At 41.2% G+C, this 27424-nt stretch overlaps 1 protein-coding gene across 10 annotated transcripts in view; it reads left to right on the top strand.

The window, feature by feature from the left end:
- Window positions 1-26379, top strand: part of LOC101166556 (uncharacterized) — a 51931-nt gene extending 25552 nt beyond the window's left edge. For 2 of the 10 annotated variants that reach the window (XM_078951118.1, XM_023957790.2), the window contains exons 8-14: window positions 2178-2222; window positions 7564-8019; window positions 11056-11088; window positions 11336-11362; window positions 11812-11930; window positions 13374-13435; window positions 24687-26379. In XM_078951118.1, the coding sequence (XP_078807244.1) occupies window positions 2178-2222; window positions 7564-8019; window positions 11056-11088; window positions 11336-11362; window positions 11812-11930; window positions 13374-13397 (704 nt within the window). In that variant the 3' untranslated portion in view covers window positions 13398-13435; window positions 24687-26379. The remainder of the gene's footprint in view (window positions 1-2177; window positions 2223-7563; window positions 8020-11055; window positions 11089-11335; window positions 11363-11811; window positions 11931-13373; window positions 13436-24686) is intronic. The other 8 variants (XM_023957791.2, XM_023957792.2, XM_023957793.2 and 5 more) reach the window with 8 other exon arrangements.
- Window positions 26380-27424: the final 1045 nt, after the last annotated feature.

Raw genomic sequence — 27424 nt, forward strand, 5'->3', positions numbered from 1 at the left:
TTTCCATCCATTTAATTACATCTGACAAGCTACAGATGTCGGTAATAATCCACGTGGAAATGGGAAATTGATCAGCGCAAATACAATTTCTTGTTTCTTTCTGAATGGTTGAGACATACGCCATACATTGTTTTATGAAAAATAAAACAAACTAAAGGCAAATGCATGAATACCATAATTCTGTAGCTTATGAAGAAATATTGTACTATGAAAACAACTTTCCCCAGTGGACAATTAATGCATCTCTCTCTATCTATCCATCTGTCTGTCTGCACCTATATCTGCTCCGCCAGACGGACACATTGACGGGAATGACGGGAATTACTTCTTATCTGATCTTGGAAATGGCCCATATGAACATTTCTGTGGGCCATTTTCAACTGAGTATTGTATCAGTGAGCCCGTGCCCGGGTTAACGAAGCATGCCCGGCCTCGCTGCAGGACTTTGTGTTCTGATTGGATCGCTTTGCTCCCGCCTTTCTCCACCAACAGGTGTGATGATTGGATGTTGTCATCAAAGGGCATTTTTGTTTTTTATTTTAATTTGCTGACGAAAATAAGTTTTCCTGTCTGAGCAGGAAATTTTGTTTAGTTATTGTTTCGTTTTCGTTGGAGGAAAAAAGGTCATTAACGAAAACTATTACCAAAAAAATAAACGTTTTGTCAAACAAAATGAACTCTCTCAGCCATTTAGAGAATCTTTTCTTCATTCCCAACACATCCCTGTCCTTCTCCCTCTTGCGTTTTCTGTTTTGAGCCCCCAATTTTTTTTCTTTTGCCTTTCCATCATTAGCGCGCTGTCATCAGATGGCAATCAACGGCGTGCTCCAGCGCGTTCTCACAGAGACGCGCTGGAGCACGCTGTCTGTGCAACAAAGCCCAAGTGAAGGAGGAGCTGCGAGGGCGCCCAATCCGTTATGATGTACGTCTGTTACTGATCATATCATTTATATGTGCACCACTACTGAGTCTTTCATTTTATACTTTTGCATAGTTGTCATAATCTGGTTCTGATCAGATCAAGTGTATTGACATGTTCTCCTGAGCCCACTTTCAAATGCTAGGGGCGTGTCCCTTTAAGCTTACTCCTGATTGGCAAGATTGGTTGAAATAGAGACGATGATTCAGACCGATTTGGACCAATCACTGCATACTGATGTTATCTGGTTCCAACATGGCAGCGACTGTATCACGAAAAAATAGCGAGTGAATTGACTTCAGTTGGTTGGAAGTGGACGTTCATACAGGTGACATCACACTCACTCAGTCCAGTTCTCATATACTGTCAATGAGCAGCAAACATGTAACCAAAAATGGTGATATCACAGGATGAGTTTCACAGATTAATGTGGTTTTGTAAGCTGCTCTTTTTCTAACGTCTTACAGATATGTTTAACCTTAAAACACTGACTTAAAGGCGTTATATCAGGCAAAATCAGCTTTTTGAGCTTTTAAATTTTTTATAATGTTCATTCATCACTAAAAACAACCTTAAAGTGGTATTTTGATTCATTCACGCATCCCTGAGTATTCCCATCAAAACTTGCCCCCTGCCCCTCCCAATCCACGAAAACGAGTGGCTTCTCACATTGTGACATCACAAAGTCAGGAGCAGCCCCTTCCAGGAAGAGTCTGCGCTGCCAGCTCCTCACCCAGGCTAACAGACACACCCCCTTTCACAGTGGAGCTAGCGGTGATCGGCTAAAAGCTTTCATTTTATATGAACAATATGCAAATCCATCTTTGCAAAAGTGTGGATGTTTTTTGTTTTCGTGGGTGAAACGCAGACACGCTGCTGAGGCCGACTATAGGATGAAATCATGAAATGGGCGGCACACACAAGGAGTCAAAGGCGGATCCTCGAGTCGTCTTACTTCCGTATTGGAAAATGAGCTGAAAAAATAAAACATATTCCATTTTTAAAAATCGTTCTTTAGGGTGCTAAAGGTAATATATTATCACATACCTGGACAGAGTTTCCTTTAAAAAGCCAAAACATGAAATGGGCCCTTTAAATGTTGGTTGTGTGCGCCTCTGTGGACTTTTATGGCTCATCTTTCTGACTGGGTTGCTTGGGTTTGATGAACTGATGATCTGTCCTCTGTTGTAAGAAGATATTTGCATAGTGTTTATGTTTTAGTAAGTCTTTTCTGTCTTTCTTTTTTTGTGCTTTTTAGAAAATTTACGCAGTATATATTCGAGGATGCCGCTGCAAAATTCAAGTAAGATCAACTTCTGTCACACATGTCGATGTTCAAACTCAAGCTTACCTGCTGGAGCTTGACTTAAACTTCTCCCACCATTCTCACCTCTGTCTTTTCCAAAGCTTTTTCCTCTTTAACATGCAATTCCTGTTTGGGCATTTTCCCTCGAACCCACCAACTGGTTCTTATGGAGACATAAATCTTTTTTTGTTAAGTAAAATATGTCACACACCGTTAATGCATGAATCGTTATATACATGAGTACACCCCAGTCTTATTCTTAGGAGAAAAGCCAAGCTTAAGACTACAAAATTCTAATGAACAGGTATTCAACCACAGGTGAGTCTCATGATTCATTTAAGAGGTGTCCAGCACCCAGGTGACTAGAAAAGGGCATTTCTTAACAAAGAACAGCTCATTTGATGCTACCAGCAACGGCATGGAAAAGAAATGTCAGAAAATCTAAGAAAGCAAATCATTTCTTTACACTAAAAAGTTGAGGGCTACAAGAAAATCAGCAAAGCTTTACATATCAGTCAAAATACGATAGTAAAGGTGATCAAATAACTCAAAAAAGATGGAAGTGCAGCCATCTTACAGAGACGTCCAGGCCGTCTATGGAAGCTAACATCTCGACAGGAGCGTCTTCTGATGAGAAGGGTTGAAGAAAATCACCATGCGAGTTGACTGCAGTTAGATAAAGCAGTAGAAAGCCAAACTGGAGGGACTGTGACGCCATACAGCGCACAGTGCAGAGGAATGGCATGCATGGTTATCGTCCACGAAGGAAGCCTCTCCTAAAGATTATGCACCAAAAAGCACGCCTTAAATTTGCTAGGGCCCATGCTGAAAACGCTGAAGACTTCTGGGATCCGGAGTGATGAGACAAAGATCCCCGTTTGTGGAACTAATGGTTTGAACACTGCATGGCATGGCAAATGTGAGGATTGCAAAGACTAATGCATGGTGCCTACAGTGAAACATGGTGGCGGGAGTGTCCTTATAGGGGCTGCATGAGTGCTGCTGGTGTGGGGGAGCTGCCTTTCATTGATGGGATCATGAACTCAACAATGAACAGCTCTACACTGAAAGAGAAGATGCTACTTGGATCATTTTCCAACACGACAATGATCCAAAACCCCCTTCTAAAGCTCCTACTGCTTTTCTGAAGACAAACAGGGTGAAGGTGATTGAACGGCCAAGTATGTCTCCTGATCTGAACCCAATCCAACACCTGTGGGGAATTCTGAAGAACAAGTTTAGCATCACTCTCCATCCAGCATCCAGGCTCTCAAAGAGGTTCCTCTTGAATAATGGGAAAAGATAGATGTTGCAAAATGTCGGCAACTTGTTCATTCCACGGCTAGAAGACTTGGTGCTGTCTTTAAAAATGGATACAACACACTAGATGTGGTAGTTTTTGCTTCAACCAGCTTAATTAAAACTGAAGATTATGTGATCTAAATTACATCACTAACCTTCACTTCATGTTATGGAGTGTTCAAGAAAACTCAACCTTGTGGAAAGTTTGGAAATGTTTCTTTTGTTCATTGAGCTACTGATTAAATTAGTACTATATAAAGGGGATGTACTCATTTATGCTGAGTACTGTAGCTGATAAAAATGATGCCGGATATATTTTATGATAAACAAGGGAACAGGGATTATACCAGAAACTTTACAGGGCCGTCTATTACTCACAAATCTTGATCCCACAGGACTTTAACGATAACGTTAACTGTATGTGTTTGAAAGTTTATAAAAATCCTAATTAATATAAAAATTATTGCTTGCTTTGTTTGTTAAATTTTTTGTGAAGCTCATCGAGAAATTTAGTAATTATTTGTTGTTTTTGGAATTTACCAAACAAAATTTAGAAATAAATTCTGTTTGGTAAAATGAATTTGTTTTCCACCTGTTTTCAAAGTAAAGTGTGTTTATGCTTTCAGTACAAATCTGGCAAAAAAAGCATCACACAACAATCCTGGCTTTTCTACAGTTCCCAGAGCTGCTGTTAACTTTTATTCAAACTTCTTTTTGCATGTAGTTTAGTGTTTGTTACCTGATGGTCCAGGTAATGTGTTGTTCTGGGCCGCAGCAGTAAGTGGATGCAAGGACCACAAGGTTTTCGCATACGGAACCTTTTCTGCGCCTTTGAGCGAAAATTTGACCCCCGCCACATGCGCGAAAAGTCACACACTTAGTACCTGGTAAAAATGAATTTGATTTAAAAATGACTTCTTTTATTGGGCGTCATTGGGGAAAAATGTTGCAAATAGAAGTTGTAGATTTTGAAGGCCGTGCACGTGGCGAGCTCGCCAAAGTGGCGTTGTCCTGTGTGACTTGAACATTTTTTAACGGAATTTTGTGAAAATTCAATATATTATCCCAGGCTGGAGCTAAACAAAAGAATATAACAGGATAGGAACATATTACGAATGTGGGCGTGGTTAGCAAATAACCTTTCTTTGCTAAGGAAATCCAAAAGTTTACTTTTGCAGATTCTACTAAAACTAATTTTCAGTTTCCCCAGGTGGCCAAAACATAATATGGTTGCAATGAAAATAAACCAACAGAAAAGCCGCCAGTTTTAAAAAATTGCTTTTTACTGTAGATCAATTTGTCCCATACAGCTCAGACCAGCCTTACAGAAAGTAAAGGGGGGAGTCAGAGGAGTGCAGGCGATTTATGGGTTGTGTTATATTGTTGTCTTTCCCACCATTAGGTCAGTCCTTTCCTTTTTTTCCACATTTTTGTGAAAGCTCCAGGATAAACATACAACTGTTTGTCCCTGATATAGTAGCCCTGTTGAACTCAGACAACAGGAAGCCAGGGGAGGTCTGGTTTGAATCAGTCTGCGTGCTTGTTTAAGTGTTTAAGTGGTTTCACTTGGTGTATTGTTAGTTTTATGATGGTCATGAACTGTGATATAATCTATACCTATATAGTCTTACATTGCTGCTGTTATGTAACAGATTCCTTAAACTTTATGTTCCTCATGCCTTTTTGTCAGGCTTTGAATTTTTACTTCAGCTTTATAGCTTAACACAGACAGATGCTAAGTCATATCAGTGACATTGATCTTACAAACTTTTAACAGTGCTATAAACCAACTACTTTAAAACAAGCGGGACTTCCGTTTTGGAAGCTGAGGTAATAAAAGTATGCAGATGACACTTAGTCTTCCGTATGTTTGTCTCTAAACCACAATGGTCCTCCAGACTCTGCCTCTGCTCAGAGTTCTGGAGTCTGGGTGGCGACGGGTCTGAGGAGAATCCAAATGCATTTGTCAGGACTTACCGGCTAAACAGAAGTCAATTGTGCTATCTAAGATGACCCCACCCTTACATTGACGTGTTCTCCCTACCATGACAAAGGTGGATAAAGGTGGAAAGATTCATGTAATCCATGGACACCAGTGAAGATCACAAATCATTGAAGAAAAAAGGTTCAGAGCACTGTCTAGTGGGTCTAGATGACCCAACTCCCAATGTTAAAGTGCCTAGGATAGCACAAGTGATAACCAAGTGGTTAAAACAAGATGAAAAGACAAAGCAAACTAATCCCTGACACCTGACATTTGACATGGGGTTAAAGAAAAGGGAGAATCTGGCAATGATTAAAAACATGTAAAACTTGAATCTTGACGTTTTTCACGAAAAACAGCTGTGATAAGTAGTATCGTTAATCATTGGCTGAATGGACAATCTGAAAACAGAAGATCGTTGAACTCAAAGCGTCTCTGACGCTCAGAACACAGGAGCAGCTTTAAGCCCCAGTCCAACGAAAATCATGTTTTTGGTGGAGGACATCAATACAACAGAATTAAGCTTAAAAACTGTTGTGAATCAGGAGCAGATGAAAAAAAATCAGTTGGAAAAACCTTTAGCAGGGTATGTACTGTAGGTGCAACAGAGTTCGGGCCAAATATCCCTGCACCAATTCTGATGCAGGCACTTGCAGACAAATCGATCAATGTACATCTGACTCTGTACAGCTGGATAGCGTCAACATTGCTCACCATGTTTGTTGCACCGGTAATTTTTAGGTTGAGGCGCTACAGAGGCAACAGAATTCAGACCAAAAAAAGACTCAAAAACAGCTTATTTCCCAAGGCAATAACCATCCTAAACTCCAAAATGCACAGATAAAAAATCTGCCACAGCAAATGCCAAGGCATGTTTTTATATATACATGTGTACATGTATAAATGCATATCTACATATCTGCTTATTTATGTATTTTCTCTATTGTAAAAATTGTCAACAATCCCCTGCCTCCATGCTGTTTTTGCACATCTTACATGTTAATATCACATATCACTCTGCACATAATTACAGACATTTTTATATCTGTATATATCAATTTTGAATTATTGCACACTTCCATTGTAAACTTTGTACTTATTGTACATATTGATATTTTTATATTATACTTCGTTTGATTTTGTATTGCACTGTAAATGGTGATGTCTTCAATTTGATTGTCCAAGTGGACAATGACAATTAGGACATATCTCTCTATCTAAGCTGGTGGGAGAGAGTGTAAAAAAAGAAATAATGGAAAGTGTGGGCAGGCTTACTTTATGCCAGCAGTAAATCTGTACTAATCTGGCAAATTTCTAATGAACTCCTGCCGCTCTGCAGAAACTATGTCCTTAAAATGACAGGTTTTTAATTTGGGCTAAAAATGAAAAGATAATTAGAGTCTGTCTTTAACTCATGGAAACAGCGCATTCTAAAGCAGATCGGGCCACATTGCCTTTTTAGTCAAGTTCAGCTGTTGGTTTACGTATCACTTTACTGCAAATATTCACACAATCCTTTCATAGTTTATGGACACAGCGGTTTCAAAGTTTGTAGCCCAGATGTTCTCACGCTGCGTTCATATTTAAGCCCAGAACACTGCTCTTTCACAGAGGTATGGGAACATACTTAGCCCATAGTTCAAACTTGTGGCAGCAGAACAGAGAACTGCCTCCGTACTTTATCTCACTCAAGTGGCTTCAATCTGAAAGGGGTTGAATTTACTGAATTAACACTCAGATGACAAAAAACCACTTCACCTGCAAAGTTGTTTGTCAGTTTGAATGTCTTTGATCTTCAGCCTACGTTAATTAAACATGTAATTATCTTTTGGCAGCACACCTGATCTTACACTTCCCAGGTGTATTGCAAAAGCTAAATTACAAGCTGTGTGACACTACCTGTTTGTGTGGAAAGATACATGTGGCTTCTAGGTTTTGAGATGTCAAACATACTTTCTAATTCTCTGTTTACCCTTTCATATTTTTGTTTACTCATGGCACCATTGCCATCCACAACACCATCACTGTCCACGGCACCAATGTCGTCCACAGAACCATCACTGCCCACAACAACCCCACCATCCACAAAACCATCCCCATCCGTAGCACCATCGCCGTCCACAGCACCATCGCCATCCACAAAACCATCACTGTCCACGGCACCATTGTCGTCCACAGAACCATCGCTGTCCAGAACACCATCGCCATCCGTAGCACCATCGCCGTCCACAAAACCACAGCTGTCCAGAACACCATCGCCATCCGTAGCACCATCACGGTCCACAAAACCACCGCTGTCCACAACACCATCGCCATCCACAGCACCATCACTGTCCACAGAACCATCGCCATCCACAGCACCAGCGCTGTCCATAACACCATCGCCATCCACAGGACCATTGCCGTCAGTAACACCATCGCTGTCCGTGGCATTCCAGCCAAAACCAACTGGCACAGCTACAGCCAGCACCAGTGCAGATCACACTGGATACAATGACCCAAAAAATGGTAAGACAGTTAAGTAGTGACTGTACCATAACATTTAGTCTGTTACTTTGTTAAAGAACTTCAAAGGAAATGCCAAGAACTAACAGCGGGATTAGAAACATACAAAATACAATACAGGTTTTAAAAAATGGGATGAAAATCCATTTATATTATGAAAACACAGTACGGATTCATAAAAATCCATGAATGTATTTTCTTTTGAACAATTTAATGCATTTTTTGCAAAAATAGTTCTGATGCTATGTACACTCTGGACATGTGATGCATGTTCACGAATGTGCTAAACGGGCATTCATGCACATGCTTTTAACTTATGGTAACCAAAGCGAAAAGTCACACACCTAGTACCCGGTGAAAATGAATTTAATTAAAAAATGATTTATCATGATTGGGTGTCATTGGGAAGCAATTGGTGAAAAATGTTGCAATTAGAAGTTGGTGGCAGATTTCAAAGCTGTGCAAATCTTGTGAATCTTGCTCCAGGCTTTTTTTAAAACAGCTCTTTTTCGATTTGCAAAAGACAACATAGTTGAATTATAGCTGGAGAAGAGAGGAATTTATTGTTGCTCAATCCAGCTGTTCTAAACAATGGAGCCAGTTTTTTGTTTGTTTGTTTTTTAGCAAGCATGGAGTCAAAGCTTTGTGTGTAGTGAAACACTTGACTCTGGTCATTTATGGTATATGTAGATCAATGAGTAGATCCTCTAACATGTGTATTTACGGTGGGTGTGGAAGTCACTTTGTGTGTTCAAAGCTTGAAGAATGCAGTTGAGTTTGTCCTTGCAATGCTGCAAATGTAAAAGTGCCTGAAAACAGTAACCTGCTGAGGATTCTGGGTGTAGGTTCTTGAAAACAAAATATAACTAGAAGTTGTTGGATAGAATAGAATTTTTTATTACAGACTCGAGCTCCAATTGTCAATACTATAAAAATTTGACAAACAGAAAAGTTTAAATTCAAGTACAATATACATTTTAAACTTAAGGTCTTTGAAATCGAGGACTGAGTGCTGTCCCTGGTGGTGGGGAGGATTAAAAGGATTTTATTCTCTGGAGCATTAAGATGTTGTATAAAACCATAAATAAAATTTCTTAAAAGATCTTGGAGAGTGATTACTCCTTAACCAGTAAACATGTCACTCAAGCTGCACCACAACACTGTCTTTTTAATAAAACCCTGTGGGCGTCATTATATGCCATGAGCAGCCTCTACATGCCCTGTAATCAGTAGCTGCATTTCCAATACACATGTGCTCAAAACATTATTGAAATTCTTGCAATGTCAATAAAAATAAATTCACAACTACACTATTTGCATTAAATCGTAAATGCAAATGAACCCAACACGCAGTAGATGTGAAAAATACTTCACCACGGCTCTAGCGCTCATCGTCATCTATCAAAGGAGACGTCGGCATCGTCTTCAGACCGTGGAGTGGCGAGCTCCTTACATGTGGGAGGGGCCACGGATGAAGCCATTTTGGCTGGATGTTGCAACTGATGTTACAGAGTTGCCGTGGATCCAACAATTCATCATGAGGCGCCCAACTTTTAAAGAGCTGTGATGCTGTGGGACCTCTGGTGGCGCCCGCTGTGCAGCATTCAAGGCTGCCAGTTTCTACCTAGAAGCGCATCGCCATCCGGTCGTCGGTCACGTGACTCATTTAATTCGATGAAAGTGTTTCCACTGCAGTTTTGCGAAATATGTCAATGTTAATATGAAAAAATATAAAAAACACCTCCCACAAGCGCAAAAACTTTTTTTGATGAGTGCAAGTTTTTTTCTAAATTGTTGAGATTCCTTCTTCCACTTTCGGCTTCTCCCATCAGGGGTCGCCACAGCGAACAAGTCGCATGGTAAATTTGGCAATGTTTTACGCCGGATGCCCTTCCTGACACAACCTTCTCAAACCGGGCTTGGGACCGGCTCAGAGGTAGAGAAGGGAACAGGGAGCAGCCTGGAGTCGAACCCTGGTTTCATGGACGGAAGGCGCCGCAAACCAGCTCCTAAATTGTTGAGATTCCATTAGGCACAATTATTATTGCAAGTCCAATTTGCACAGTTTCATAGTCAATGGAAACAACCTTATTCCTCTCACCTGAGGATGGTTGACATAGAAGCATTGACTCAGAATGAGAAAAAGAAAACAATCAAGATTTCTGTCTCTCACGGAGCTGTAAATTCTTCTGTAGAGGATCCTCTGTCCTCCACTTGTTCCCTGTGTTAATGGCACCTGTTCAAACTGGTTATCTATAAAAAAGACTCCTGTCCACAACCTCAAACAGTCACACTCCAAACACCACTATGATCAAGACCAAAGAGCTGTCTGAGGACACCAGAAACCAAATTGTTGACCTGCACCAGGATGGGAGACTGAATCTGCAACAGATAAACTGCTCGGTGTGAAGAAATCAACAGAAAATATCTTGGGAAATCTGAAAGAAAACTATCATTTTAAAAGCTTTATATGCCTAAAACAAATAAAATCATATTTATTTGTATATTCTTCCTAATAAAAAAGTTGAAATCTTAACAATTAAGGTAATAGACTTTTAAATTAGTTCTTTGTGTTTCTGGGTGTTTGAAAATTTTTCACTGCAAAAACGGAATATCAAGAAGTAATACACCCTTATTTCCTGTCCTGCAAGAAAACTGTATCTTATTAAAATAGTTTTTAAATAGTAAAATAATCTCAGTTTAAGAAAACATGTCTTGGTGGCTAGATTTTTTCTTGACATAAGGATTCTTGGTAAGACTAATTTCCTTAAATCATTGCAGACTTGTTTGCTTTTGAAAATACAATCTGCTGCCAATGCTGTAAAAACGTTTGAGTTTTTTAAGGGGGCTGTTTTTGCAGCGTAGCAAATCTCACTTCTTTAGTCACTCTGACCTGGATTCCAGTTCTGATCTATTCTCACTCTAAAGATGTTTTTGGTCTAAACTGGCTGCGTTGTTTCTTTCACATAACTGAGCATCATGTGTCTCTTAAATTCTCAGCAACGATACAGAAACAAAGACATCTTTTCTCTCTTTCAGCAGGAAGAAACTGCCAAGACGACCCCTTTAACCGTGAGTTTCACTTTTATCAGAAGTACATCTTTGTGAAAAAATACATGTTATCATGAAGATCAGTTCATCAATATATTACTTTTTTTTTCTATGTGTATTTTTGTGTAGTAAAAATGTTTTGCATTATTTAAAATTGATTAAAAAAAACCAAGATGTTTTGGGTCTGATCTGACTGCGTTTGCATCGTGTGTGTCTAAAATCCACGATACTGAAGCAAGAAAAAAAAACGTTGTTTTCTCTCTTTCAGCAGAAAAGAGAGCCACAGACCAAAATGGTAAGTTTCAGTTTTAGTAGAAATCAATGCAAGAAAAATTCAGGTTGGACAGTTGTTAACATTGTTTTAAATATTTCTTTTATAATAATTTATGTCAACAATGGGGATGAATTGATCAATATATTAACTTGTATTATTATTTTCTATAATGTATTAAAAAGAAAATCTTTTGCTTTTTTTCAATTGTTATAATTCTTTATGTTAATCCTCCTTTCCCCCAAAAACACCAGACCAAGCCCCTCACAGATTAAACTATTCCATCTAAAGAAAGTCATGTCCAGTCAGAAGATCAAAAATGTCATAATACTTCATTTTGTGACTTCATAGCAATCAGTCACCCTTCCCACAAAGGGAACGAGGAAACATTCATGTACAATTTGTCATTATTAAGCATAATTAGTTCATTTTTGAGCTGAAAGCATGTGTCTGTTTTTTTCTGATTTCTTCAGATAAACGTGTTATTGTGTTGAAAACCCTTGTGGTGATTTTTGGGATCTCGACCATCTTTGGGCCAGTGTTGGTGTGGCTGTACATGCGCCAGAAGGTCAAAATGTACACGGAGCAGGAGGTGAGCCAGAACGCCGCCGGCAAAGCTTTATTTCAGTGGCTCATTTTCTACCGGTTTTACCTGCGAGCGACAAACTGACGCCTCTTGCTAAGTCACGCTCACATGTGTGACTGTTCTCACACCTGCAGGTCAGGGTCAAACATCAGACATGTGAAAAAAAGTGACTCCCTGCAGGCAATCGGGGATTTAAACTGCAAAAGAGTAACAGCAGAAGCTGCTTCAACGGCCATTCAGTAACAAAAATCACAGACAACAAAATTCCTCAGACAGAAGGACTAAAAGCGAATGCTGGGAAAAAAACCAGATAGACTGTCACTAGCTTCAGATTCTCAGCCCAACTCTTCTAAATAAAGCCAAATTCTCAAAGCGGCATTTCATAGTTTTGAGAATTTTAAGTATAAAAGAGTAAAACAAGTTGTAGCCCACACAGCTCCTCCATTGATAGATCCAGACAGAAAGTAAGGCAGGTCAAGCTTATTTTTATGGCACATTACTGTAGTACATTATAGTACAGTATAGTACATTACTTATTTTACTGTACATTGTCTTTGTACGACTGTGAAAAGACAATGGACAGTCGTAAAAGTTTTACCCTCAGATAACCTTTACTCTCTAAGAGAGGGCTGTCAAACTCAAATTCACAGAAGTAAGCAGTGAAGTAAAGTCACAGGCCAAACTCAATATTGATTAAAAAATTAACTGCAACTGATATGTAATGTTTCACCTTTTCATATAGTGTCTTATTATGTTATATTCTTTTGTTACTGCCACGTTAGCTCCGCACACAAGACAAACAGGTCTTTCTTTGTCTCCGTGAACAGATCATCAGCCTCCCACATGTCTTGAAAACTCCTGTTGTCCCTCTTTCATTTGGTCTTTTTTTTAAATTTTTATCCCACAATGGGGAAATTGTTCTCCGCATCTTGACCCATCGAGCGGTCAGCTGCAGACGAGCCGCGCTCGGGGGCGACAGCTGGCTGGGGAGAGCGGGGATCCATCCGCCAACCCTTCAGTTGTTGGACGACCTGCTCTACCACCTGAGCTCAACTGCCGCCCATTTTTGTGGAGGGTGAAATAAATTTGTTCGGCGTGACTGGAGCACGGCTGTTAACAGAAAAAAGGAGCGCTTGCTGGTTTTGACTGCGAGCCAACTAGTAAAGCATTGTGGAATTTGTAGTTTCAGCGGTACAGTATGTACCAGCTCTAATGCACATTTGATATGATATCAGTTATAATTACGCTTATTCATTGAAAATAAAATGGTACATTTCATCTACTAATCACAATGTGAAGCACTGTGACTGTATCTCATGTACATGGTGCTTTTCTTCTGGTAAATGAAGATATATTTGTTCTTAATCGTGAAATATCGCCAAATTGATTTTTCCTTCCCCCCTATTTAAGTAGTAATTCTTGGTTTCTTTGGTTTGTTCCCTCTCGTAGGTCCAGGATGATAACCTGCTGTGACACATCCAGGAGACCTTCGCTTTGCCAGCTGGTTACAGGTAACCGAGGCTTTGAAGTTGATGTTGAACCGCTTATCTTTTAACTGTCGGTTAGGAGCAGGATGGCATCCTGCTGCCCATCAAGGCCACTCTACGTGGCTCAAATGGAGCCCAGTGTTTCAGTGGAAATGGACACACGGAGGCACATTTACTGGCAGAAAACATGTGCAGGTGTTTAACTGGACCACGTGTTTTAATTTGACTGAAGTAGATCAAAGAACTCTCAACACACTGGACCCTTTTCCCCACGGTTTGACTGCAAGAATACTTTTTTTAAAACCAGAGTGTAAAAATGGCTTGATGCCAAAAGGGAGCAAAAAACCACACACACACACACACACACACACACACACACATACCTGGACACAGTCTGCAATCAGAACACTTGTTTATTGGTCCAGGTACCGATTAAACAGGCAGTGACATGGCATGATCACAGGGAAAAAAGCACCTAAGAAGAGTTCTCAGTAATTGGCTGCACATTTATTGGACAATAAATCTGTTAACACAGAGAGACTGTTTTTTTTCTAACTTGTCCTGGCAACAGCTTAGAAAATACATAGAGCTAAATGACTGGTGTTTATAGCCAACTTTGACTCTAATAAAAAGAAAATATGTGGTAGGATTTTTGTCAAATAGAACTGTTTGCATGAAGACAAAAACTGTTAAATACTTTCCAAGAAAATCTGAATACGACATGTGGTTGTGTGTTAAACATGACTGTTTCGAAAACAACTTTCCCGTGGTCTTGAATACAAAGTTTCTCCTGTTTACTGTCAAAAGTACAGAAACATTTTTTATTTTTATTTTATTTTATTTATTTTTATTTATTTTATTTTTTATAATATATATATTTAAAAAAAAAAAAAAAAGTACAGAAACATTGATTCATCTGAATGAGTGAGTTTGCCTATTTAGGCTCATATATGAAACAGAAATAGAAAAGAACCTTTTAGAATGTTATTGATCCTGTGGCGGGGAAATTATTTTGTTAGTGCAGCTCTGTATAATTTAAATAACAGATATTAATTACAGCGATCTCCAGCTGCATTGTGTTGTTGCCAGTCAATCGTGTAAACAATGCACCAACAGATCATCTCAGACCCAGAAGTGGTGGGAAACAGTCCAAAAAAGAGCTGATGCCACTTATCAGGTGTAAAAAAAAAAAACCCATGTTCATTCAAAAAAGAGGATTATTAAAGAATGTTTAAAAAAATAAGAAAAATGGGCGAGCAGGCAGCCGAGGGGCCCAACCCCACCTTTGCCTAATAGTATCTGGGACAGCCCCGGGGCCTCGAAAGGGACCTAGCGGGTTAAGAAAAACGATGGAAAACAACAAGAAAGCCAACTCAGAGCCAAAGTAAAGTGGCTGGAAGCCGACAGCAGTGGGGGATAGGAAAAAGAATAACATTACGATCAGAATAGCAAACTTTTTTTTTTTTAGCTGCCATATGGCAGGAGTTGTTCTATTGTAGCTTTATCCACACACCCCTAAATGTGGTTAAATTGTTTAATTGTATTGAATTGTTGTCTGAAAACCATACTGGCTCTTGCTTATGATGTCACTGCTGCGACTTGAAGGTTGGTGGCGATTGATGTTTGTTTATATATCAATGATATACATTCATAGAAAACATTTATACAATAAAAACACGTTTTGGTGACTCGATATAACTGCCTGTGAACCCATGACGTGTTTTTAACCGTCATCTAACAGGAGTCACTCATACTCAAACAAAGACAAGTCGTAAACAGACGTGTCAAACGTAAAACCAAATGAAATATTCATACTGTTTTGCAAATTTGTATTTGCATAGTATAAATCTGTGCTTAACTATGTATTTTATCATATATTTTTTTTTCGACAGTGACCTAAGCCCACATGTTTTTGGCATGCAAACTACTTTTGAAGCTCCAATTGATCATAAATAGATAGATCGACAGACAGGCAAGCAGGCAGGGGGGCAGGTGTGGGTACCGGATGTTCTCGGGTTGCCGAATGTTCTCGGGGTCCTTCGGGGTCCTTCGACCAATGATGACGTCACACTATTTGATTGGCTGTAAGTTGCCACGACCAATGAGTTAACGTCGCTAAGTTTTTTTAAAAAACTTTATTGACAATTGTGGTATCATACATTAACAATGACATTAACGTTAACAACGAACAATAACGATGTAATCAATATTGCCTCGAAGATCAGTCACCATTGCCAAATATAACATATTGACATAGAAAATAAAGAATAGAGGGGAAAAAAAGAAACAATGAACATAACACACAAATAAATAAAAACATAAGTAAAATAAAATAAAGGAACATAGAAAAAATCTAAGTAGTTAGGGGTACTCGTGAAGTTTGTATTTCTGAACAAAACTAAGCAATTTCAAGCCATTCTTCTTTTTCATATAATGAAGTGATTGAAAGCAAAAACAGAGCTCTTTATTATATGTTATAAAAGTGGTTTGGGCTTCAAAACTTGACCTCACCAAGATGGCGGTGCTCTCCTCCCATGAGGAACCACGTGATGTCTCCTCTAGTGATATAACTCATTTGAAGGACCCTGAAGGACCCCGAGAACATCCGGCAACCCGAGAACATCCGGTACCTATACAGGCAAGCAGGCAGGCATGCAGGCAGGCAAGCAGGCAGGCAGGCAAGCAGGGGGGCAGGCAAGAAGGCAGGCAGGCAGGCAGGCAGGCAGGCATGCAGGCAGGCAGGCGGGCAGGCATACAGGCCGCGCAGGGGGGCAGGCAATCAGGCAGGCATGCAGGCAGGCAAGCAGGCGGGCAGGCAGGCAGGCAGGCAGGCCGGGCAGGGGGGCAGGCAGGCATGCAGGCAGGCAAGCAGGCGGGCAGGCAGGCGCGCAGGGGGGCAGGCAAGCAGGCAGGCATGCAGATAGGCAAGCAGGCAGGCAGGCAGGCAGGCAGGCAAGCAGAAGGAGAAAACGCATGCAGAGCAGCAGAAGGTGTGCCAGAACGCCGCCAGGAAAGCTTTATTTAAGCCCCCCATGTTGCAATCGCTTTTACCTGCGAGTGACACCTCTTGTTCAGTCACGCACACATTTAGTCTGATTGTTCTCACACCTGTTTTGTCACGTCAGACATTAGACACATGGGAAAACATGTTTCCCTGCAGCCATGAACTATTAAAGCAGAAGTTGCTTTTTCTGATGTTCAGTAACAAAATACATGACAAGAAATTCCTCAGACAGAAGAACTAAAAGCAAATGCTGGGAAAAAATACAGATAGATTGTCACTAGTTTTAGTTTCTCAGCCCAACTCTTGTAAATAAAGCCAAACAAATTCTCCCACACTCTTTCATGTGTTTTATGCGTCTCACGTTTCATGCTCTGCTGGAAAGGAAGAGTTAGAACCACTGCAGGTGGTTGGAGCCAGCAGCAAGGGCTGCAATAGCTGTTACTGCTCTTAGAGAGCAAAGGTCATCTGAGGGTAAAACTTTTACGACTGTACATTGTTTTTGCACAAGAAATGTACGTTAAAAATATGATTTTGATTTTGAAAATGTTCTGTCAAAGTGCATAAAGCGGGTAGTGAGGAACATCTGTAGTTATCTATCACTTAATAGTAATCCTGGGCTGCATGGTTAGCGCCTTTGCCTTACAGGCCCTGGTTCAAATCCCAGCTGGGGGACCTGAAACAGAACATCAATGGGGGACCTTTCTGTGTGGAGTTTGCATGTTCTCCCCGTGCATGCGTGGGTTTTTTCCGGGGTAACCCGGCTTCCTCCCACCGTCCAAAAACATGCTTCATAGGTGAATTGGTTACTCTAAATTGTCCCTAGGTGTGAATGTGAGTGTGCATGGGTATGTGATCGTTGCCCTGCGACAGAATGGAGACCTGTCCAGGATGTCCCAAACCATCGCCCGCAAGTGGCCGGGATAGGCCCCAGCAGCCCCGTGAACCTGAAAGGGAACAAATGGGTTAGAAGATGAATGAATAGTAATCCTGTTCACAATGTAAACCCATCTGAAGAGTGAAGGGAGGATAGAAAAGCTTTTGGAGGAATCAAACATTTCCTCTGTAAGAATTGGTGTTGCATATGATACTGTGGTTTCTAGGATGCTACCAGACGATATAACCTGCGGTACACGAACAAACAGCAAAACAACCAAAAACATCATTTCCATGTCCCTCCTCAACATAGGAGGGGAACATCTAACATAAAGGGCTCCAGACGATTGGTCAAATGCATAAATGGATTCAATTCATTCTTTAAATACTTTTATATTAGCTCATTTAAGGTTTACATTTATTGGTCTTTTGCGATATGCGTATTTCACAGCTTGATCTCGCGATTACGATACATTTGCGATTTATTGTGCAGGCCTACTTTGAAGGATATTCAAATATAATGCAGAAACTTCATCTACATATATTCTGTCCGTCAGACCTGTCAGACACTCCTCTTTCCTTCCTGCACATCAATTGTCCGTTCACATCGAACTCAATCGAACTCAACAATCAAACTTGGTTTTCAAAGTCGCTGCTCAACGCTCGTGTAAAAGTGTGTTAATAAACCCGACGCTCCCGCCGTGTCTGGGAGAAGCTACCTTCCAAAGTTTCTCTCGTCGTCCAGTTGAAAGACACTGAAGAAGGCCTCGGCAAACTACTTAGTGTGAAACCTGGGCTTTTTTTGATTAGCGTAGAGCTGGCATTCTGGTGATGGCAAATGTTCTTAGATCAGTGAGAAATAATCATTTCCCGAGGCACAAACGACCATCTCTCACAACACACTGGTTGGAAAACACTGTCTTGGAAAACAACACAGATTTTTTTTTTATTATGGCTAAAAATGGCATCAACATCATCATTGCAAAGACCCCTTTAATAGTTTCAGTCTGCTCCACAGCTGTTATCATTTATCTCTTCAAGTATGTTTGAAAAGACTTTTATTTCTCAATGCTCTTGGACAATGTTTTAAACATTTTTATTTTCTATTTTGTGATAAAGAAAAGCGTTTTACATCGCAGGTCTTAATTGTACAGTTCTTGAAACTTGTTTTGTAGGTTTCTTTATTGGGTGCAGCCGCAGGGCTGAAATCTGAGACTTCTAAATTGAATGCACACTATTTTAACAAAACTCAAACCCACTACCATTACATTTGTACGATAATTTCAAATTCAAATCCTAAGTTTTAAGCAAACATTTCATCTGCTCCACATAAAGTTGAAAAAATTAGTTTTTTAGTTTGAAAAGATTCGACTCACTTATAGTTTGAAACGGGTTAGGTCAAAGGTGATTGTAGCTGTTAGAAAGAGTCGTACTTATTATTCAGAGGCTCCAACGTTGGTTGGATGTGTTGTTAGTGCTCTTTAAGTGCATGTTACTTGAAAGTTGCATGACTGTTAGAAATGAGGGAATTGGCTAATCAGAGTTTGTGTGGACATCAAACAAGGACCCACATGTGGCAAATGTTGTTTCAAATTTTACTGCTCCAACAGTAGATTTGGTCGCATTTGGCACCTAGCACGGGTTCATTTTGGACCCTGCATGCATTCCATTATGGAGTGTTTTTCTTCCTCTTCTTTCTAAGCTGGACGCTGATGTTTCCTTTGATCTTTTGTCCATTTTCCACAACCTTAAATAGACTTTTTTTGTCTGTCAAACACCCAGAGCCAAGATGAAAGAGATGATGGAGACAAATTCCCTTTGATGCAGACTCCTGTTTTTTTCTTTAACTTTTCATAAAATCCAGTAAACCCAATGAAGTGTATTAATTTAATAGATGAAAACTATTTTTTATTAGGAAGCAGCTGTTAGTCTGTTCCGGTGTCTGGAATCAAAAGAGGTGAGTCTAAGCCCCTCCCCCACCTCCTTTACCTGCTTTTCGCCTCTACCTGTTCACCCCCTCTGCAGCTGCGAGTTGTTGTCCCCGGCCCCCAAACGGTTGGTTGTAGTCTGGAAAACTTTTTTTTTGCCGCTCCTGTGCCTCCGTGTTCAGACACGCCCCCCTCCGCGCGTTCAGGCTGCCCTTGGGCTGCCCTTGTCCTCCTGCCCGCTCGCACATCCCGACGGTGTTAGAGGCACCATGGCAATCTTAGAACATGACAGGTATTTTACAAAACCACAGAGAGCCGCAAGTGGCCGACCCCTAGACTAGGGTGTGGTGGTAGAACACAGTCACCCTGTCTGCCATAAGTGCGTGTTATTTACATTATCCTTACAAATACTTTGTGATACACTTAACACGTTTCCATCACACATATGCTCCAACCTTTGTTGAAATTCTCGAAATGTGCAATTACACCGTTTCCTGTTGGGAGAAGGTAGTGGAAAAAATGAATCCAAGTGCAGGACACAAACTGGCAGAATCAAAGTGATTTAGTATGACGTGGCTGAAGAGAAGAGACACGGCTGGCAGAGGGACTTGCAGGCAGGCAGGCAGGTAGACTGGATGGAAGGCAGGCAGTCTGTGACGGCCAGTAGGTGTATAGGTGCTGATTGTGGCAATGAGCAGCAGGTGTTATGCCCCAGGAGGAGGCATGTTCCCATCAAATCTTTATGGTGCGAGTCATTCAGAAATGTGCAAGGTCGGATCTTTGATTGATAGCAGATACATTCACATTTCTGCCACTCTAGCGCTCATTATCATCTATCAAAAGAGACGTCAGTGTCCTTACACGTGGGAGGGGCTACGGATGAAGGGATTTGGGGAGATGGTGGTTAGTGATTTTACAGAGGAGCTTAGGACCCAACTCATCCCTTTAAGATGCAACTCCTCCGCTGTACCATCCTCTGCAGGCCCAAAAACCCAAAAACCCGTAGCAGCTGGATGGACCCCCCCCCATATTTGAAAACATTTTCTATCATTAGGTCTGTAAAAGTAAAACCTGTCACACGAAGAAGATCTTAAACTGGTTAAAATACATGAATCTTTAAAGTTAAATGTTTTCTCCCTTGTGCTACCTTGTGGGGTCCAGATGACCCCACCCTTACCCTGACGTGTTCTCCCTACCATGACAAAGGTGGATAAAGGTGGAAAGATTTCATGTAATCCATGGACACCAGTGAAGATCACAAATCATTGAAGAAAAAAGATTCAGTGCACTGTCTAGTGGGTCTAGATGACCCCATAAGGCTTAAACTCAATAAGCTAAGTCAGTGAGGCCGTGGGCACAGCTGCTCCAGGTTTCTGAGTCGAAGCAACAGCAGACAAACTCCATGCTGTTTTCTCCCTCTGAGCTCTGGTCAAACTTCATTAACTCTGCAGCAGAGGACGAATGCAGGGAAGAGACCATGTTCCCATGTCTGTAACGGCTTTTGAAATCTTGAATCCTTCATTTAAATTCGCCTTTGGAAAAGGGATATTCTGCTGTGAAGAGAAACAAAACATCCTTACATAAACCCAGCACTTCACTCAGGAGACAGGTCAGAGCTAGAGATTTAATAATTGTAGATTTCAGTAACATACTTTCACATGTACTAAAAATACGATTTCATGTTACTGCAGGCAGCTTTAATTTTCCCCCTGACTGCATCATATTTTTCAGTAGCACTCTCTTGACATGTGCAGTGGGGTGCGATGTCTTTACATGAAGAGTACTTAATTGCAGGTTCCTCCTTTGTTCTTGAGTCAAACACTAGTTTCTCTGCTCCTTTTACTTTGTTGCCATTTACCAAAGTCTGGCCCGGGGCCAACATTCCTGAAAAGTCCTGACACAGACACGCATTCAGCCGCTCCTGCAGTGCACACTCACACAAGCTTACAAGCTTAGTTAATGTTTCATCCAAACATGCATATACATGCCGGTGTGTGTGTGTGTGTGTACACAGATGACCCTCAAACACACCCAATCTACAGCAGCAGTCATGAAACTGACTCTGGCTCACATGAATGTCCTCTCAGGCATTTGCCTGTGCAGAACAAAGTCACATGCACGCTGCAGAAATCAGGTAAAAAAACTTTAGAATAAAAAAATATTCTTTCAATAAGCCATAAAAAATCTACCAATGGGGTAGGAAAAATGTCTCACCAAGCATTCCTATTTTAAGAACAAAATCTAGTCACAAAAAAATGTTTACTGATGAAAATATGCTGCATGCTTCCTGCTCTGCCCCCTTCTGATGCCTCCACTTGCAGACAAATAGTACGTCTTTGAATCTGGATCTAAACTGGACGGCTGGATAGCTCTGATATTGTTCGCCATTTTTGTTGCACCGGTACCATTAGGTTGGGGTGTGAGGGGCTTAAAGCCAGCAGGAGAGCATGGAAACAGTTGGATGATGGGGAGTGTGGGCAGGCTTGCTCCGCACCAACAGTCCCGCCCACAACTCAGAGGGGAATTTCTATAGAACTCCTGCCGCTTCTGCAGAAACTATGCCCTAGAAAACGACGCAGGTTTTTGGATTTTGGCTAGTAACAGCATCAGCATAACTAAAAGAGCACTGGGAACGCTTTCAAAAGAGATCAAAAGATGATCGGAGTGGGATTTAAACTCATTATTTTCTTTATCTTACTAAGATTATTGTGAAAAACAGTGGAGAAAGAAAAGGGAGAAGAGTTGTAGGTACAAGAAAGTGTTAAAGCATCCATATGCAATGTCTAGAAGATATTAATATAAAATTCAATCAGAATATGAAAAGTTGAACTCACTATGTGCTGACTCAAATAATGAACACTTTTTAGAAGGAAAACATGCTTTGGCGTTGCTCCCGGCGTTTCAATCAATGTGACTCACAAGTTGAACTCATCTTTAAAAACAAACAAACGGGGTCACATGCTTCTCAACATCTGCATCTCTTTTCCCTTCCGGCATCCACTCTGACACTGGATTGCTTACAATCGCTGCAGGTTCCAATAATTTAACATCCTGTTTCTCCCACAGTTTGCAGCTTTAGGTTTTTCATTTCAAATGTTTCCAACATAAAAAAGTTTTTTAGAATCACATTTTAAACAAAACAGAAAAAATGTTTTGTCTCTGCAACCCGATAACCAGCTGTCCGCCGGACAGAATCCTCTTTGGCCAAGCACCCAGAACTCCTCAGAATCCGGTAGTGTTTACCCCCAAAGCCTTTAGGGCTGGGGACTCCCATGCAGACTTTGTCAGCATGGGAGCTACTTAAATGACCAAGTCAAAGGGATCTAGCCATAATGTTTATTGAGGATTCTTACAACTTATGTTCATGTATGTTGCATAATCACAAATGTTGCAAAACACATCATAATTATGTAAATTTTTTGCCATTTCCAGAGTTCACTCTGATGACTTGCACTGAATTGAATCAGTCAGGGATGCATAGTCCCGACAGTAGCTGCTGTCAGCCAGCCTCAGGCATGTTTCCAAGCACTCATCAGTCATAGTGGGGCGGACTTAATTATCTTCATGTGGCAAAGGCTGCCTCTCATAAATAAGTGGAGCTGAAAAATAGCACATTTCCTCATGTTGGGGTTCTCTCCCTCTGCTAGCAATTTCCAGAATTGCCCATTCGCTCTGGACTTCAGCTCAATGTCGGCTTGTAGTGTGAATATCTCATCTTCCCCTCCAGAAGAGTTCAGGTGAAATAGTGTTGCAATTTGTGATGAGAGTGAATCAACCTCCACATCTTCCCGAAAAGGAAAATACATGACTGAAGTAAGATGCTCGAGCAAAGAAAAGCCTTGAAAGCGTTAGTCAAACTCTGACAGATGGTGCTCAGGCTGCTCCGTGTAGCGTGACCGTCAAGCTGCACACAGGCCTTCCCTGGCATCTCCAGCTCTGAGGCCAGGTTCTGGAAGTTTACCAAAAAAAAGCGCTGCAGCTTTGAGGACGAATGTTGCAGTTTGCATTTGAAAGCATTAACTGAGCTGATCATATTGATCCCTGTTTTGCCTTCTCCTTGCAGCTCTGGATTGAGGTTGTTCAACATGTTTGTCAGATCTGTTAAAAATGCCAACTGCTTGTATTCTGCATGCCCAATTGCACGGAAAAACTCCTTAATCTCTGGGCAGAGCTCTCAAAATTTTGCAGGAATCTCCCTCGGCTAAGCCACCTCATGTCAGTGTGTAGCAAAAAGCCAGAGTGGTCGCAATCGTCCTCGTCTCCTAAACCGTCTTCGAAGAGATCGGGCACGAATAGCACAGGCAACATGCATGATCTCTTTCATGTTGAGCATTGGTAATGGTAATAGCAATGGTAATACAGAAAGTCTGGGAGAGTATCGTCCTGCCTACACTTGGCCTTGAATCTATTCACGTGGCCAATCGATGCACGTGCACCATCTGTGGTGAGAGACACCAATGGAGCTGGGTTTTCTCAATGAAGGTTTTGAACGACTGAAATATGTCCTCTCCTCGCGTCTTCTCTTTCATGGGCAGTACTGTTAACAGTTCCTCTTTTGCAGTCATATCACTGAACACCATATGAATGAAAACGCACATCTGGGCTGTGTCACTCACGTCCGTCCGTACATTCATCCAACTGCAGTGAGAAACACTCGTAAACTCTGATGTCTCTCCACATTTTCCGGTTTAAGTCCTCAGCCTTGGCTTCACAACGCCGTAACTACACCTGACAGCTGGAGAGCTTCGATCGAAGACAATATTTGTGCTTCATTTTTAAAGTACCAGAATAATGAGTCAGCTGCTTCAACGAAGGCCTCTTTTACCATCTCTCCATCTTGGGAGGGCTTCTGGTCATTAACGATGATGGAACTGACTCGGAATGATGGCAGCTTTTGCTTTCATAGTAGCTTGTGTGAAAAATGGCTGCTGTCCCAACAACTGGGATTTTAGCTCCGTCACTTTTGTCTTTCTCAGCTGGCAGTTTAAGAGGAAAAAAACAAAAGCGGAAAAGGAAAATTGGGAGGTAACTAACGACTAACTTGTTAGCTTTCCAGCTCTTAGGGGTGTTGTTTGAGTGACCTAATTGTACGTTAAAAAAAAAATCAGAGGTCATCCGACTGGTTGTCCTGCATATCAATCAAGTGATGGGATGGATGGCACCTGAGGGCGCTTAACAGACAAGCCAAATTTATAACAGCCTGGCTAAGGAAACAAACAGACTGGATGAAATCTAATTGTCATGCGATCTACCAAAAGTACCTTGGAGATCGACTGGTTTAGGGTTTCTGCCCCTCATGCTGACAGGACACTGTTCACATGAACTGCCGGAGAGGCTTCTCCAGAGAGGAACCGTGACAGATTTTTATCCTACATACAGTATTTGTGCATGAAACGGCTAAGACACATGAACTTGGGTTTGTGCTCTGAAGCTGGGCTGCACTTCATTAACATTCTTTCTTTTCCTGCAGATTCAATCGGAAATCCAAATTTGGGCTGCATCCAACAGAAGAGGAGATTTTTAACGTCCTTTGGAACTCTGCTTTGATACAGCAAGCAAGCTTTTGGGCGCAGACTGCAAACGGGGGGAAAAAAAGGTGCTGTTTCTGACGTGAAGAGGAGGAAATGGGACTAATAAACACGCTGAGTCACTGCCAGACTCTGACCGAAGCACTGAAGAAGGAAAAAAGCCTAAAAAACCTCTCCCTTGAACAGACTTATTTCACTCTGGGAGCAAACATTTCCTTGGGAAGTAAACCGAGGAGCAAATGAGAGACTAATTTTTGAGCTGTGGAGGGACACAGAAAGACAGCTTTTTTATTAGTTTGTCTCATTTCTTAAGATCTCTGCCAAAAAAAATCCCAAATTTTATTTTTATATTTAGCTTGAATGCTTTTCATTTATGTTCTGAAGCCTATAAATGAAATTGCATTTGCTGTGAAAGTCATATTTGTGAAGTGTTCTTCTTTTATAAGCTGCGCAACCCAAACATAGGATGTCAGGCAGGAGATGTTACAAAGAGGAAACAAATGAATCTTTAAAGTTAAATGTTTTAAACTCAGTGAGCTAAGCTCTCCAGGCGTTTGCAGTGATCATATCGGCTGTTATTTTCCCCCCCATGTTCCCTCTCATCATCCGTGGGCACTGCTCCAGCTTTTGGAGCAACAGCAGACAGACTCCATGACTTTTTCTCCCTCTGAGCTATGGTTACCCTCCATCCACTCTGCAGCGGAGGACAAATGCAGGAAAGAGACCATGTTCCCATTGCTTTAATGGTTTTTGAAAAATCTCAAATCCTTCATTTGAAACCGCCTTTGGAAAAATCGTTACAAAACATCCTTTTAATATACCCAGTACTTTACTCAGGAGACTGGTCAGAGCTAAATATTTTAAAAGCGTCCATTTCACAAACATGCTTTCACTTGTACTAAAACTCCCCAAAATATAGGCAGCAACCCACGGAACTGGAAGCGTTTTGTGTTCTTTGGAACTCTGCTTTGATACAACAGGCAAGCTTTTGAGCTCAGACTGGGATAATAGAGGCGGATTCTGACACAAAGAGGAGGAAATGGGTCTAATATAGTTACACTGACTCTCTGGCCGAAGCACAAGTTTTATTTTTTATATTTGGCCGTTTATGTATATCTAGTCATTTATGTCTTTGAGCCTGTAAATGAAAATGCATTTACTGTGAAAGTCTTTTCTGTGTTTCCCTTTTATAAGCTGCAAAACTCAAACATAGGATGTCAATCATCAAATGTTACAGAGAGGAAACATTTGAAATGTTTCATTACTGTTTTTATTGTTTTTCTTTTTTACTTAAAAGAGCACTTTTTTTTAGCACTGTGTCATGGCTGAGAGTGTTAGGTTGCCATGGCAAGCCCCCATTTGTAAAATTCACCAACTAGTCACATTAGCCAACAGTTACCAAAAGTGTATAGATTCATGTGTCAAACTGTTGCTTGTTTTGACCCTTTTTATTTTATTTTATTTCCTTTTTTTTATTTTCTAGAGTTAATGTTTTCATGTGAGATTTATAAATGTAAATAAAAATTGTTGGTGGTTCAGTACGTCTCCTCCCACAAGACTTTAGGTGAAGCTCAAGAGCTTGTTGTCGTATCTGCTATTGAACTTAAACATTAAAGCTGTTTTTCATGAAAGATGCATTTTCTCTCTGAGTGTGTTTAAATGAAGAACAGAACGTTATTTGAAATGGGAATCAGTTTATTTTTCATTGTGCCTTTCATTGAATTATTTCTCTTGTTTCTAAATTCCCTCTTTGCTGGGCATTTTCTGTCCTCACATTTCTATTGTTGTCCAGTGGTTCACGTGACCCACCATCTGCCACTCGGCCGGCATGTTGCATAAAAAATGATTTACTAGAAGACCAAGCTAGAGTGTTGTGCACTGAAATTTCCCAATGTCAAATCTGTTATTACAACACCAACTGTAAAGCCCCACCCCCTTTTTCTGAATATTGGTGTTAATCTTTAAAGTTAAAATGCACACAGTAAAAATGACTTTTTAGTGTCAAAGTCGTACAGATGGTGTCAATTATTAACACTCAAGAGAGTTATTTTAACTCTGAAAATTCAACACTTAATTAACACTTAATGCAACACTCTGAAGTCAGCCTTTAACTTAGGTGATACACAGAGGCCAGAAAAGTGGGCTAACCCAATGACCAAATTAGGTGAACAGTCAATGCCAGGTCACCTGGTGCAAAGATAAGAACACCAGGGGGCCCTGGCTTCGTCCCTGGCCTTTGTCTCGGTGTCCGGCGCCCGGTGGCCCCCATGGCTGCCGCCTGGTACGGCTAAGCGCTCCTGTCTCGTGGCCTGGGGGCCGGACACTGGGTTCGCTTGTGCCTCTGGGCATTGGGGGGGACCCTGTAGGGGGGCCCTCTCTGTGCCTGGCTGGTGGGGTGGGCGGTCCCCTCCTCCTCCCCTCCCGGGCTGCCTGGGTCCGGGAGCTGGGGGGGCTTCTGGCCTGGGGGGCTCTCCTCCCCTCTCCTGGTCTGGCTGGTCTGGCTGGGTAGGATCTGGTTCCCCTTATGAACACACGGTTCACGTCGGCAGCATGCATGTATCTCCACCCCCACGTGCACGTGCACACTGCCACACTGCTCCCTGTCTGCTTCATCCCTCCTCCTTACCCACAGTGTATTGATGGACAGATTTTTTTTTTCTCGCTCATCTTAGTGTCAGAT

This window comes from Oryzias latipes, chromosome 8 (genome assembly GCF_053564925.1).
Source record: "Oryzias latipes strain Hd-rR chromosome 8, Olatipes_Hd-rR_3.1".
NCBI lineage: Eukaryota > Metazoa > Chordata > Actinopteri > Beloniformes > Adrianichthyidae > Oryzias > Oryzias latipes.